At 42.8% G+C, this 14977-nt stretch overlaps 1 protein-coding gene across 1 annotated transcript in view; it reads left to right on the top strand.

The window, feature by feature from the left end:
- Positions 1 to 14977, top strand: part of ATP13A5 (ATPase 13A5) — a 113955-nt gene that overhangs the window by 63038 nt on the left and 35940 nt on the right. Inside the window, exons 13-19 of the mRNA XM_057740176.1 lie at positions 1472 to 1533; positions 3246 to 3396; positions 6233 to 6319; positions 7226 to 7382; positions 9267 to 9384; positions 13375 to 13499; positions 14297 to 14457. Coding sequence (XP_057596159.1) covers positions 1472 to 1533; positions 3246 to 3396; positions 6233 to 6319; positions 7226 to 7382; positions 9267 to 9384; positions 13375 to 13499; positions 14297 to 14457 — 861 coding nt within the window. The remainder of the gene's footprint in view (positions 1 to 1471; positions 1534 to 3245; positions 3397 to 6232; positions 6320 to 7225; positions 7383 to 9266; positions 9385 to 13374; positions 13500 to 14296; positions 14458 to 14977) is intronic.

Below are 14977 nucleotides of genomic sequence, written 5' to 3'. Positions count from 1 at the left end.
TACAGATTGTGTCTCTCCACATGCTTTGCAGAAGTCATTTAACATTTGTCGTCTGGTGGGAGTCTCCAGACGGGCTGGATTCTGGTTCTTTCTCTCCAACCTATAGGCCACTGTACCTTAGGTCTGCTCATTTCGCTTCTAAGCTAGAATGTCTCACCTTATTTAGTTAGTTGTAGGAAGTGAAAGCATTATAAGCACCTCACTGTAAAGCATGATGCTGTGATGATAGAACATACCCTTTGATAGAAAACTAGAAACTTCAGTGTCTTACACAGAGATGACCAAGAAAAATAGAGTCAGAGTCCTGGGTGTCAGTGTTGAAAAGAATATTCTAGCACTTGGCAATGTTTTGCTCAGCCTTGACAGTGCTGAGGCAGTGGTAGCCACCTCCTTACTCTGACTGGGTGTTGAGCAGGCCTAATGCAATTGGCCTACTGCGTAAAGACACCGGGGTTTGTAATTAATAATTGACGGTGAAGCAAAGAGCAAATTAAAAGTGCTGTGATAGTACTGAGGTCCGTTTTGCTTTCTCTGTTACATTATCTGACAAATACTTTCCCATAATACAGCAAATCAACTCTCCCAACCATTTTCCTCTTGATCTAACAGTAAACCCATTCCTGGGCGTTAATTAATATTTATTATTAGCTCTTCACTACTCTCTGTAGCCTCAAAACCCCTTATCAACATTTCATTATCGATCTGGACAGTCACCACGTGACCCACATTTTTAGGAAGTAGCTGTGAACCAGATGGCAGACTGGGAACTAAACAGTCTTGCAAAGAAAGAAATTCCTAGCTCTGCTTCAGAAAGACAGCAAGTGCCAAACTCGAGCTGGTTCTTACTGGATTTCTATTCGCTGAACCTCTTTCATTCAGCAACAGCAACAGTCACAACAATAAACAAACAAAAATGAAACACTTGCATTCTGTAATAATTAGTGACTAGACTCACCTAATTTTCAAGATGGTGTGTTGGGAATCATTTGTCACCTACTGACTCTTTCTCTCAGGCGCTCTTCTCTGATTTAAAATTTGATGTTTACCAATAGGGCTTGACCAATATTTTATAATAAGTATAAACACAGTATAAACTTTAAAAATTGTGAATCACTATATTGTACATCTATAACTTATAGAATATTTTATATCAACTGTACCTCAATAAAGATAAAATATAAAAAATTAAATTAAATTAAAAAAAGAATCATTGAACAAATGGAAAATAAAAATGAAAAAAATATGTTCTTGGGAGAGAAAAAAAGAAAATAATGGAGAATTGAGTATCATATTTACTACAAATAAACACAATAAAGAAAAAAATTTTAAATAATAAACACATTTAATGTAAAAAAAAGGGCTTGGGACAACTAAATGTACTTTAACTTCTTAGGAGCTTAGGTTTTGTGTAAATCATGATATAATTAAAGGCTCTAAATCTTCTGCTAAATCCATTCTAATTTTTTTGCAGACTGGCACTCTTACAGAAGATGGACTGGACCTCTGGGGGACTGTCCCTACTGCTGACAACTGGTGGGCACATTAGTGAAGACAGAGTGTGTGATTGGTGGGGCTACCCTGGTGACACTCCAGTCCAGCCTCCCAGTGTTGAGGGATGACTCTCACATAACATATACATCATTGGCTGGTACCAGCTCCCCGTTAGTCTCATGTGTTAAATTAAATGAGTTCTAAGTTCAGAATCAGACGGGGAAAGTAGGTCTTCAAACTCCACATGAAAAATGGAATAGAATAAGGTGGATGATTAGGAAGGTGAATGAATAAGACAAAAAAGCAAGGAGTGAAATCAGGACTGTGCCTAACTAAAAGCTGGACAGACTTCCTGAGTGGCTTGTGAGGTGGGAAATCCGGAAAGGAGGACCTCCACCTCCCCCCTCATGGAGTCACACTCTAGGGCGACAAAGGGTGCAAATGCAGCCACCTTCCATGTACCACACAGGCCAGGAGAAGAATTACGATTAAGGCACAGATATCAGGGTAGAGAAGAAGACATAATAATGATTGCTTGATGAAAAAACAAACACAGTCCTGATTTTTATAATATCATAGTGGATAAAAGGTAGAAATTCATTTTGAAAATGTATGGATCAAGGAATACCACCTGGAGGAGAGAGCATTTGAGATAAGTTTTGAAGGGGTTATGGCTCGAATTTTTACAGATATGGTTAGAAGCTGGCACTAGGGAGCAGAGAGGGCAATCACATAAAAGCTATCCCAAAACAGAGCTGGAGGCAGGAGAGAGGGCCCATCCTCACAGAGTGCCCCCAAGCTCCCTTTCCTGCAGGGCTAGGACCTGCCGTCTCAGTCAGAGTGGAGGTGCCTCTGCTCTTAAGCTCAGGGTACCCTGCCTGGGCTCCAAATACTGGCTGAGGCTGCTGGTATTGAAAGAGTCAGGCAGGGGCTCTCCAGGATGGTGACAGGGCTGGGTGCAGCACTGGTACCAGGGAGCAGCAGTCAGGCAGTACGATGGTGCAGGAGATACCTGGGCTGGGTGTCATTGAACTACCTGGGCTCCTATTCATGTGCCTCTGCTTCTGGCTGCTCAGATGCCCAGGCCAGGCCTTTGTCCAGACAAGCAGGGCCTCTACTGGGCCGGAGCAGTGAAAAGGGAAAGGGATGTTTGCAGTTTCCACCTCTTCTCTCCCTCCCTCGCCCCTGGTGCTCTGAAACTTTGGGGGAGGTAGAAACCACTAGAAACAATTACTATCCAGCTCTAAGATGGGAGGAGAGAAGGTAAGCCAAGCCAGTCTCCTGTCAAAGAGGGAAATGAGTTTTAGATGCTGGACACCCATGCCGGGAGTTTCAGGAAATAGGGGCAAAGCCCAAAGGGCCAATTAGTGAGAACTATTGAGTCCATGCCTGCTTTTACTTGAAGAAGAAAGGAGCCATCAGGCAAGCTTCCTTTCCATCCCTGCTACCGCATTGGCCTGGAGACTTCTTGCCTGGGTTGGGTGGCTTTCTAGAGGCAGCTCTGCAGCATTTGCAGACGTCCGCTCTGAGCCTTCCCACAATGTGTCTTCCCGCAACACTGCCACCAAGCGGGCTGGCGGCAAGCAACCTGACTGAAGGCCCTGTGATTATACCCAAGTAGCAAAATGTATCACAGGGCATGGGCAGTTTTGAGCATAGGGGTTCAATATTATTGAAGATTAGTAAAATTTAAGGGGCATGGTGCAAGATGATTTTGCTGAAGACCGTAACTCACGGACGATCTTCTCCACCAGCTTCCAGGAAGTCCACAGCTTTACCTCGGGCGCGGCTCTGCCGTGGGGCCCACTGTGTGCGGCCATGGCCAGCTGCCACTCTCTGATCCTTCTCGACGGGACCATCCAGGGAGACCCACTGGACCTCAAGATGTTTGAGGGCACAGCTTGGGTAAGGCGATTGTTTCTTGGTTCAACTGAGTGAGGAAGACTGGAAGGAATGCTTTCTGGGAGTGCCACGGCTCTTCTAACTTTGGTTGAAACCCAGAGAAGATTCACAGCAATATGTGAATGAGGGTCTGATCCTACCTGAATTTCCAAATCTCTGCTCCAAGACTCTGTCAACGAGTGCAGCATGAAACAGGGTTCCATGATCAAATAAAGTTGAGAACTGCTGTTTAAACAAAATTGATTTCTTAACTTTAGGACTTCTTTAATATATTGTGATGCATTGTGAATATTCAAGAGGGAATATAATACGCAACAGTTACTAAACAACCTATTTCACCTCCAAAACCTTGACAGGCTAAAACAAGGTACAAAACACCGTTGGAGAAACACTAGTGTAACGCAGTGCTGTTCATACAGTAGCCACCAGCCATGGTGGCTATCGAGCACATGAATTGTGGGTATGCATCTGAGGAACTGGATTTTAAAATTTATTTATTTTAACTAATTTAAATTTAAATAGCCACAAGTGGCTGGTAGCTACTGCATCAGACAGTATCAGTCTCAAAACCAAAATGGAAGTTCCTCAATCCAGTGGGTTCAATTTCCTGAGGTGCGTGCGCATGGCAACTGAAGGGTAGAAGACCATCCTGTGGCTGTCACGGCACAGCGGGAGAGCCTCTAGACGCCACCCCCCTCTAGCTGCAAGACCCCAGATCCAGAAGGAAGATTCTGACTCATTACCTCGTCTGTGCATTTGGATAACAATGCCTCACTCCAGACCACGTGGAGAATATGAGCCCGAAGGGGCTGCGTGCATTGTAAAGCGCCCAAACGATGGAGAGTATCCATTCATTCATTCGTTAGTTAATTAACTACATGGTTCTGCCCTCCAAAAACAATGTTCTAACGCTACTTACAATGATGCGTCAAATACAGGACAGCATTTCAACAGAGCTGTGAAGGAATGAAAACAAACGATGGTAGGGGACGTGGAGAACACCTCACAGAGACGCTAGTTCACGTATTTATTGTAGGAAAATTGTAGCTTTCTAGAGGCCAAAATAATAAAAGGGGAAACTTGGTAAACAGGGAAATTTCTGATATCAGTAAATTAAAATTAGAGCGTTTGCTGTGGAGAAACGCTTGATGTTGTCCACCAGAAAAAAATTCACAACCGAAAAGTTGAGAGTTAAGCTTTATTTGGCAGACAAAGCTGAGGACTTCAGCCCAGGCTGCAGCACCTCAGATGATTCTGAGAGACTGCTCCAAAGAGCCAAGCGGTGGGATGACGGGGGTGGGGGTGGGGGCAGGATACACAGGCGTTTTTGCAACACAGCCCAGGTGGTCGGGAATCAAAAGATTACTGTTAATTAAAGAAAACCAGAGATCTCAAGTTAAGGAATTTAGCGTTTTTCTGAGTATGGGAAAATGCAAGAGTCTGGGCTCACTGAAATCCTTCCTTTGATGTGCACCTCAGCTGTCTGGGGCCAGCATCCTGTGCTTTCTCACCTGCGTCTCCTCCGGGTGCTCTGTCGGCGGTGGCTGCAGTGGCTGACTGCTCAACGGCGGGCATCCTGTTCCCATCCCGAGTTCTCTCAGGGCTCACCGTCCAGGCAGCTGTAATGGGATGGCTTGACGGCTGCAACATCCTCCATTTGCTGATATGGCAGGCAATCCTTTTTATTCACGATATAAAGGCAAGACAGAAATCACTTTTCTGGATCTTAATGGCGCAGAATCGGTGTAATTATTATAAGCAATGTGCTTACCGGCATCACTCGAGCTGACACAGTGAGGAGCTGCACATGGGCATTATTGCTTCATGTGACTTTGATCCTGGTTCTAACAGTGCCCCTTTCTCCAACAAGGGAGGCTTGGTCTCTTTGTACAAGTGACATACAAGTTGGGGTCTTCTGTGAGGATATAAATCTATAGTATTAGCTCTATAAAAACTATTTTTAAGACCAGTTGTATCCACCCCAAACAAAGCATGAAAGTGCAAGCTTGTCCACTGAGTTTAAAGCTGGATGAGAGGGAGTCTCTAGTTAAATATCTTTCGAGAGTTAGGAAATTTTCACTAAACATAACAGGGAAGGAAAATGTCCTTACAGACTCTAAGAGTATTAGCACTAGAAGGGATGTCAGAATATTTTTCAGAAGAAATTGAGATCTGGAGAAATGAAGTGATGTCCCCAAGGCTGAACAAGTAAATGATTGAGCAGAGACCAGATGTTCGTCTCCCATTTTCTGACTTCTAATATTTATATACCCGACTGCCTTTCCCATATTTTAACTTCATATTGGTTACTCAGATGGTATAGCTTATACTGCTGTAGCATCCAAAGAATACAAACTATTTTCAAATATGCTTTCTAATTTGCTAGCAGCTAAATTGTAACTCTGCAGCTAACCAATTAGGGTAGTAGCATAGATAGAGCATAAGAAATAGTCTCATATTTATCTCAAGACTCAACCCTCTGTCATCTTAGAGCTAATGTGCTCAGGTATATTAAAGAGTGGATCTCCACTTAAACCCTCATCCATTTACAAGACATGCCTTTTAGGAAGAGCCAGTGGGCTGTAGTTCACACCTCCTTGATCAATTACTACTTAAAATGTAGTCATAATAATTCTGGCTTTTTGACATTTTACAATAAAGTCCTTAATATAAATCAAGACAACAGAAATTTGACAGTGATGATATTACAAAAATTGGCCTAGAAGAGAAAATAGGTGAAAAGGGCTTTGAAAAGACTAAAGTGCTATGCAAATGAGACATATTTCTTTCTTATTATTTTTCTCTAAGGAATCTTATGAATGTTTTCATTTTAAAACAGGAAATGGAAGATTGTAATGTAGACCACTGCAAATCTGGGACCTCAGACTCCAACACAATAATAAAACCAGGACCAAAAGCCAGTCGGGTATGATGTGCCTTTTTAAGTTATATAAATGTTCCCCCTTAAAACTGGTGAGATTCCCCTGACTTTTACATATTTTTATATTCCTATTATTTTGTCGTATCCTAACAGTATCCATGATCAGTTTACTCATTCCTTCATTCTTGAATTTATCCATTAATTTATTCAACAAGCACTCATAGAATACCTACGTATGCTTGAGCCCTGTGCTAGGTGCTAAGGGATAAAGTGACTTCAAAACTAGACATGTTGGGCCCTGTGCTGGAAGAGTATGTGGACTGATAGAAAAACCAATATAAGTGCAAATAAATGCAATACAATGTGCGAAGTGCTGTAATAAAGGCTGAAGAAAGCAGCAGGAGTCCAGAGGTGGGAACTTCCCTGGTGGTCCAGGGGATGCAGTAAGATCCCACCTGACTCAGGACAAGTAAGCCCAAGTGCTCTAGAGCCTTTGCGCCACAACTAGAGAGTAGCTCGCCTGCGGTAGAAAAGAGTCCGCACACAGCAACGAAAGATTCCACATGCCACAGCAAGGTCCCATGTGCCGCAACTAAGATCCAATACAGCCAAATACATAAATAAATATTTGAAAAGAAAAAAAATTAGGGCATCCAGAGGTGGGAGTGAATACTGTTTCTGGGAGAGAAGTACCACAGAGGTGGTGGTGTCCTGTAAGCTTGGCCTGGAAGATGATTAGGATTTCTCCAGGCAGCCAAGGGCAAGGGCCTTGCAGACCAGACAACTTGATGAGGGAATCTCCTGAGACACAGCTAGAAAAATATCAACGTTCAGATAACATACTGCTTCATGATGTCCCTGGGCTCACTACAGAATAAACCTGATTTGTTGGTGTGTGTGTGCTAACTCTCACTTAATAGCTTCTTAAGCTCTCCTCTCTTGGGCACTCAGAGTCCTGTGGAAGCCATCACCATCTTGCGTCAGTTTCCATTTTCCTCCAGCCTGCAGAGGATGTCTGTGGTCGCTCAGCTGGCAGGAGAGGATCACTTCTGTGTCTACATGAAGGGTGCCCCGGAGATGCTGGCTGGGTTCTGCAGATCCGAAACAGGTACTAAAAGTGACACTTTTCTCTTTCAGGAGGTAAAAATATTTTAAGGGCTCAAACACACAGAGCAAAACAACAACCTGAATCAATGAATGTGGAGGTGGTTGTTTTCTTGGTGGGAGGGAAGTGAGCCCAGTAGAGCTGCTAAGGCAGAGGTGATCATTTCCAAGCAGAGAGTAAATATCAGCCAGAAAAGCCCAGTCACAATGGGGCATCAGAGAAGGAGGTGTGAAGCAGCATCAGAAACCAGACAGGGAGCTGCAGAGGGGTCGGAGGGCCAGGGAGGGTGAAAATGAGGAGCGTCCAGAGGGAACCAAAGAGACAGGTCTTAACACTAGACTAATTTGCAGACAGGGCTGCTCTGTCACCTCCTGGGGGCTGGCACCTCTTATGGGGTCTTAGATCAATGGGAGGAGAATACAAAAAAGATAAATCTTTTGGAAAAAAAAGTGATTAGAGTAAATTAGATGGTATTAGAGCAAGGTAATTGATCATTTTCACAGCAATTTCATCTTTCTGAGCCAGATTTTGAGCTGATTTGTATTGTTTCTTAGTCTCATAAACATATGCACTCTCTAAACCACAGCCTAGATTTGTAAGAATATTGTTGCATTCAAATGAGTTCATTTGGATAAAATTGGCCTTTTTCCTCCTGATTTTCATCTATATTCTCCTTACAATTGCTGAGAGCCATCAGCTTGTGCACAAATCTTAAGATTTGCCAAATGATTGCTTTAACTTCTCTCTCTACTTTGAGTCTTTTTTTAGCAGTCCCCCTCTTTTCTGACTTTGATCTTCCTCATAGCTTCCATTAACTCCATCCTTCACAGATTGAAGGTCTGTATTTGGCTGTTATTTTCTTCAGGTGTCATCTGCCACCTTTTAGTCATCTGGTAGCCCTCCCAATTCTTCTTCTTGTCCTAACATCTGATCTTTGACATATGCTAATGTCGTATTCAGTGATTTTTTTTTTTTTAATTCCTGTATTTAAGAAATAGAGAGCTAGGAGCTTGCTTGAGATAGAGCCCCACCTCCAGAATGGTTTTAGAATTACAGAAAGTCTGAGCTGAATAGGGACATAGAGATCTATAACCTCCTCATTTTATGGATTGGAAAATTGAGGTGCAGAAGAGAAACTTAAAATGACCAAGGTCAGGGAGCTAGTGGGAAGTATAATAGAGATTAGAATTCAGGTGGTTTGCAGCCTCAGCCACTACACTTCTCATTATACCGTGCTTCCTCCTAATATCTTTATAAGCACACATAAACCATGCAGATTTTATAGATATATTAACATTAGTTATGATTACCATGTCAAAATACACAAAGGTTGGCTTTGGGTCATCCATTATCTAAAGTACAGATTGGCAAACTTTTCTGCAAAGATCTAGGTAATAAATATTTTAGATTTTGCAGGCTATGCCACCTCTGTCTCAGTCACTCAACCCTGCCATTGTAGCCCCAAAGCAGCCATAGATAATAAACAAACAAATGGGCGTGGCAGTGTTCCAATAAAACCTTACTTACAAAAACAAGCAATTGGGCTAGATTTAGCCTGCAGTTTGCCAGCTCCTGATCTACAAGATCAGTAGTTTCCCTCATTTCATCTGGGTAGACAGTCCTCAGGTCTGTCTTTAGTGAACTCAGTCAGTGTATGTGACACCCCGTTGATGACCAGAACATCTTTGGCATTTGTTTCTGTGAGAGTAATGATAACATACTGATGAAGTTGTTTGTAGCCTTTAACTGAAGCTGTAGTTTTTCTATTAAAGCATTTTTACGGAGGTAAAGTTAACACAAGGTACAGTATTGCAACCCAGAGTCTTGCTTAGGAGTTGAGCCACCTTTAATGGGACCTGCATGTACCTCCCCCTTCTCTCCTGGTAGTGCCCAAGAATTTCCCACAGGAGCTGAGGAATTATACAATGCAAGGCTTCCGTGTCATTGCTCTTGCCCACAAAGTCTTGAAGATGGGGAAGCTTTCAGAAGTGGAGAGTTTGACCAGGTAAGGAACTCAAAAATTGCTGCCAGGGCAAGCTATGTGTGCATGGAGTGACTGAGCCCTGGAGATGGATGAACAGACAGCCAGATCACCAGGAAGCCTCTTGGAGATGCAGAATCACCCATGCAGTCCCTCGCTTTGGACAGGGGCAGCTGTAAGCCACACTGGGGAGAACTTGCTCAGGTCCCAGTGCTGGTTGGTGGCAAAACTAGGATGGCAGTTGAGAGCTCCTGACTCTCAGATGTCAGTGAGCTATCTCTGCCCTGTGTTCCATCATCCCACCCCAAACAACTAACCCTCCTTCAACCTTGGAATATCACGTGGCTGACTGATTGGGGGTCCCGCAGGCAAAGGGGTTGAGAGGATACAGTTGGCACTTTGAATGACGTCCAGAATCCTTTAGATGTGTCTTTTTTCAAGACTCACTAGTACACCTTCCTCAGATCTGGAGAGGTAGTGAGTGCAAATTGACTTCCTTACATGAAATAGGATTCAGTATTCTTAATTACATTCAGGGTATAAATTGTCCTCAATAGAGGATAATCTGTAGATTATTTTTTCTTTCAAAGTTTCTCAGGTTTTTTTTAAAAATTCATTTATTTATTTATTTTATTGGCTGAGTTTGGTCTTTTTTGCTGTGCGCGGACTTTCTTTTAATTGTGGTGAGTGGGGGCTACTCTCTGTTGTGGTGCGCGGGCTCCTCATTGCCGTGGCTTCTCTTGTTGCGGAGCACAGGCTCTAGGCATGTGGGCTTCAGTAGTTGCAGCACATGGGCGCAATAGTTGTGGCACATGGGCTTAGTTGCTCCGTGGCATGTGGGATCTTCCTGGAGCAGGGATGGAACCCATATTGGCAGGTGGATTGTTAACCACTGCGCCACCTAGGAAGCCCAGTTTCTCAGTTTTTGAAGGTTGTTTTTGAATTATTTGTGACAAAGAGTAAAGAAACACTATGGAAGATTGAATAACAAACCATTTGCATGACTTATCTTTGATTTTGTGTTGCTGATAGAGAGATCCTCACTTATATACAATTATTAACCCCTCTGCCTAAAACGTGCATATCCTCAGTTCCACGTTATTATTTACAACCTAAGTCCATCTACTCTAATCAATAATCACCTTCCCTTCCTTACCCTGTGTCTATTTCCCTCATCTATAAAATGTGGGATGGGATGATCTCTAAGGAGCCTTTCAGCCATGACATTTTAATCTCCTAAATAGATACACAAATATATGCAGTTCACAAATACATGAACAGCACTCTCAGGTTTAACATTCACGGCGTTAACTATTCTTGAGCAAGCATGAAGCCCCATAAGGCACAGGATTTTGTAATTTTTCAAGATACATATTTTAATAGTGAGGTTAAGGTGATGTGTAAAGACAAGATTTATGTTGCTACGCATGGAGTATGGCCACCACCCAGCTGCCACGTACAAATACAACTGTGATGTTCTCATTTAAAAGCTACCAGTTAGATACACATCATTATAAACAGCACAAAATAAGAAAATGAGGATAAATGTGCTAATTTCCAACCATCTCAGGTTTTCCCAGAGACTGTCAGGAGCTTATGTATCATCATGCTTCCTAGAATACGGTTATTATTTTCAAACAGGCGAAAAGAATAGGGTTTTGATTATTTTTTAGAATCTAATGATAGTTAGCAATGGTTTCCAATTAGGAAAATCAAAAAGTTTTAAAAAACTGGCATCACAAAAGGGAAGTAGAAGAGTTTCTTGAGATGACTTGGGGGAAAAAAAACTCAGAATAAAAGCAGAAGAAATACCTTATCAAGATTCACCTTTTTATGAGTTTGGCCAATTTCTGTTGAGCTCACTATGTAGTAGCTGTTAGATACCCCTCAAGGCACTGAGGACTCAGAAGTGAATAAAATAACATCCTTGCCCTCACAAAGCCTATATCCTAATTGGGGGAAATGGGTAATAAAGTCAACCTATAAAATATTGTCAGGATGTGATAAATGCCCTGAAAGAAAAAATAAAGCAGGCTAAAAGGATTTTAGAAATGACAGAGAGCACGGTTTCACATGGGCTAATCCAGGAAGTCCTCTGAGGAAGCCACATTTGAACAGAGGTCTGATAAAGTCAGTGAGCGTCGCATTGCAGGCAATAGGAATAGTGGCTGCAACGGCCTTGATACAGTATTTTGCTAGAATGTTATAGAACCCCAAGAGGCCCAAGTGCCTGAAGCAGTGAACAAGGGAAGAGTCATAAAACGGACCCCCAAACCAGAATACACTGGTGAGAAGATTTGGGGATCTTTCTTTTGGTTCTAGTTAATAAGAAAATATTAATCCAATTTATAATAGAAAGCCATGAAGTTAAATGATGGGAATTTAACAAATTCTGTATTCAGGTGGACTTTCTTTTATAATATTCTGTAAGATCATGAGGCAGGATTCATATCTGATTATCTGAGGATTCACCAATGTGCCTCATATAGGATCTAAAATAAAGTAGTCAGTTAGTGACTGGACTGTTGGGAAGCCTGTTGCTACTTATATTCTACTCCAGAGAGAAGCTTCTTCATCGTATTCTTATCCAAGTTGGACTTGGTTCTTATCAAGAAATCCAACTCAGATCTTTCCTTGAAGGTTTACTGACCACATGATTTTTTCCCTTCTGAATCCTACTGATGTGATAGAAAAGAAACAGTATCAAAGAAAACCAGAGAAGCAATAGTGTAGATGAGAGATTTCTACACGTTTCTATAAGATGTAAAGTAAGTGGAGGAGTGGTAGCTGAATCAGCAGGAGAGAAGAAGCTATAGACTATACCATGCCAGAGAGAGAGAGCGATTGCAAGAGGAAAGCTGGTTCACCCTGCAGAAGCCCGGAGAGGACGCAACTCTGATATGTCATGTACAATGGAAGCTGGAGGTGAGACTGAGAACAGTGAACGTGAGATTAACTGATGGCAGCCACGGAGGTTAGTTTCCTAGGTCTCCCTCTCCTCCACGTCCTCTCCCTGAAATCTTAACTCCACTCTGGACAGAAAAAGGAAAAATGAGGGATCAAGAAAGAGCTCCTGGGCCCCAAATTTACTTTTTAAAAAACACCTGAGATTTATTTTATTTTGGAGGAGAGGTCCCACATAGCTAATGTAACCCAGTTAGACTCCAAGCCTCCACTTTCAAATTCTGAAAACTCTTCAGATGCTTGGCTGATGTCATATATTTACTGGAGGTTACAGATGGAGTTTGAAATAAATGATTTCATATTCAGCTATTACTATAGTATCTTATATGCAGTATGTACTTAATAAATGTCTACCAAACTGAAATGCTTACAATGCTAAAAAAATTTTAAAATATATGATTAACAAAAAAATTTTAAAAACCAACAGAAGGGCTTTCCTGGTGGCGCAGTGGTTAAAAGTCCGCCTGCCAATGCAGGGGACACGGGTTCGATCCCTGGGCCAGGAAGATCCCACATGCCGCAGAGCAACTGAGCCCGTGCGCCACAACTACTGAGCCTGTGCTCTAGAGCCCACATGCTACAACTACTGAAGCCTGCACGCCTAGAGCCCATGCTCCACAACAAGAGAAGTCACCACAGTGAGAAACTCGTGCACCACAACTCTTGCCACAACTAGAGAAAGCCCACAAGAAGCAACTAAGACCCAAAGCAGCCAAAAATAAAATAAAATAAATAAATAACAAAATAAATCTTACAAACAACATAAGAGTTGGAAGATAAACACCATGTTTTTAAAAAAAATGGAGTTGAAAAACTGGAAAAAGCAGATAAAAGATATAAAAGTAGTTACCTCTGAGCAGAAGGTGTGAGGTGCTGTGAAGACAGGGGCTATTGGTTTTCATTACTATAAACTTTTGGGTTCTGTTTGAGTTTTTAAGCCTGTGCGTGTGCTATATTGATAAAACTTGGAAATTTCAACGAGAAGAAATAAATCCAATGGTTGAGATTATATGAATACACTTTAATATTGGTTTTCTTCCAAATCCAAAGAGAGAAGGTGGAGTCAGAGTTAACATTTCTGGGACTTCTCATAATGGAAAATCGCTTGAAAAAGGAAACCAAACCAGTCTTGAAGGAACTGAGCGAGGCCTGCATCAGGACCGTCATGATTACCGGTATGAGTTTCTGGAAGCCTGACAAGTTAACTGTATCCCAGGCATAAGCAAAACACCATGTGCGCTGAGTTCGCATGACTGAGGCAGAAAGCACACTGCCTTGCTGTCAAGTTTGTTACCCTCTGCTCCAGTTACCTGGGAACATGTGTAGCTCCCCCTGAACACGACCCTGAACTTTAGAGACAAGGACCATATATGATTCTCTTTGTTTAATGCCCTCTGTTCCGACCCAGGACCTGTGCAGGGCTAACAGGCTCACAGCAAATGTTGAAAGATGAGGCTGGGATTCTCATCTAGCACCCAGGGAGACCTCTGTGTAACGGGGCTGAGACTCTGCTGGACTGTCCTGCAGGGTGCTAGGGTAGGTATGGCCCGTGGCGGTCAAATCCAACATGGCCGGCCCTGAGTGCTTTTCTTCTTTACTTAATTAGAATCCAGATCCCAAGAATGGGTTTATGTTATCAGACCAGGCCCATATCACCTTCACTGCTGAAAGCTGTCAGTCTCCTGAGGGTTAGTTGTAAAGCACTTAAATATTTATTCATTTGTGCATGTTTTGGAAATACAGTGTATGCAATGTTCTTGGACATGATGCTGTTATGGGAGGGAGATGCAGATGTAGTGTTTGACCACGAGGGACAGATAGGTTTGATAAATGGTTATGAAAAAAAGCAGAAAGCGATAAATGCCCCCCAAGAGCACTAAGAATATGGTGTGGTCACTCAGCGGAGGGAGAGCTCAGCTCTGAATGCTGAGGGGTTTCTACGCAAAGCAAGGCCACTTTCTTTGTCATCTAGGTGACAACCTCCAAACAGCCGTTACTGTTGCAAAGAATTCTGAAATGATTCCTCGAGGGAGTCGAGTGATCCTTGTGGAAGCCAATGAACCTGAAGACTTTGTCCCTGCCTCCGTGACCTGGCAGCTGGTAGAGAACCAAGAGAGTGGGCGTGGAAAGCACGTGAGTGCATGTTACAAGGCCCGCCCTGACCCTGCGCACCCTCTCTCAGCATTAAAAGTCACCACAGTAATCATTCCTCCCCTGTGCCCGGAGTTTTACAGTTTGCAAACCTTTCAGCACTTCCACCGGCACTTCTCAGTCTTGGCTTCATGTAGAAATTACCTGGAAGAGTTTTTAAGCTTCCAAAGCCAAGACTACAGATTCAGTCAGAATCTCTGGGCCGGGAACCAGCATCAGTCCTTCCCCTAGTGATTCCAGTGTGCAGATGTGGCTGAGAACCGCTGATTTACGTCCGTCCGTTTACATCCCATTACCCTACACAGCTGAGCAAACTATCCATTTTACAAATGGGAAAACTGAGGCCTAGAGAGGTAAGAGCGCCCAAAACACACACGGGTGAGTTGCAGAGCAAGGAATCAAATTCAGTCTGTTTGATTCCCTGCCAATCCATGGGTGTTTAGACTGTACCGTACCTGTGACATGATGTGAACAGATGTTGGGCTTCTCTAGGTAGCAAGCT

This window comes from Hippopotamus amphibius, chromosome 6 (genome assembly GCF_030028045.1).
Source record: "Hippopotamus amphibius kiboko isolate mHipAmp2 chromosome 6, mHipAmp2.hap2, whole genome shotgun sequence".
In the NCBI taxonomy this organism is placed as follows: Eukaryota; Metazoa; Chordata; class Mammalia; order Artiodactyla; family Hippopotamidae; genus Hippopotamus; species Hippopotamus amphibius.
Note: the sequence above shows the minus strand (reverse complement) of the source record. Positions and strands in the feature narration are given on the sequence as shown.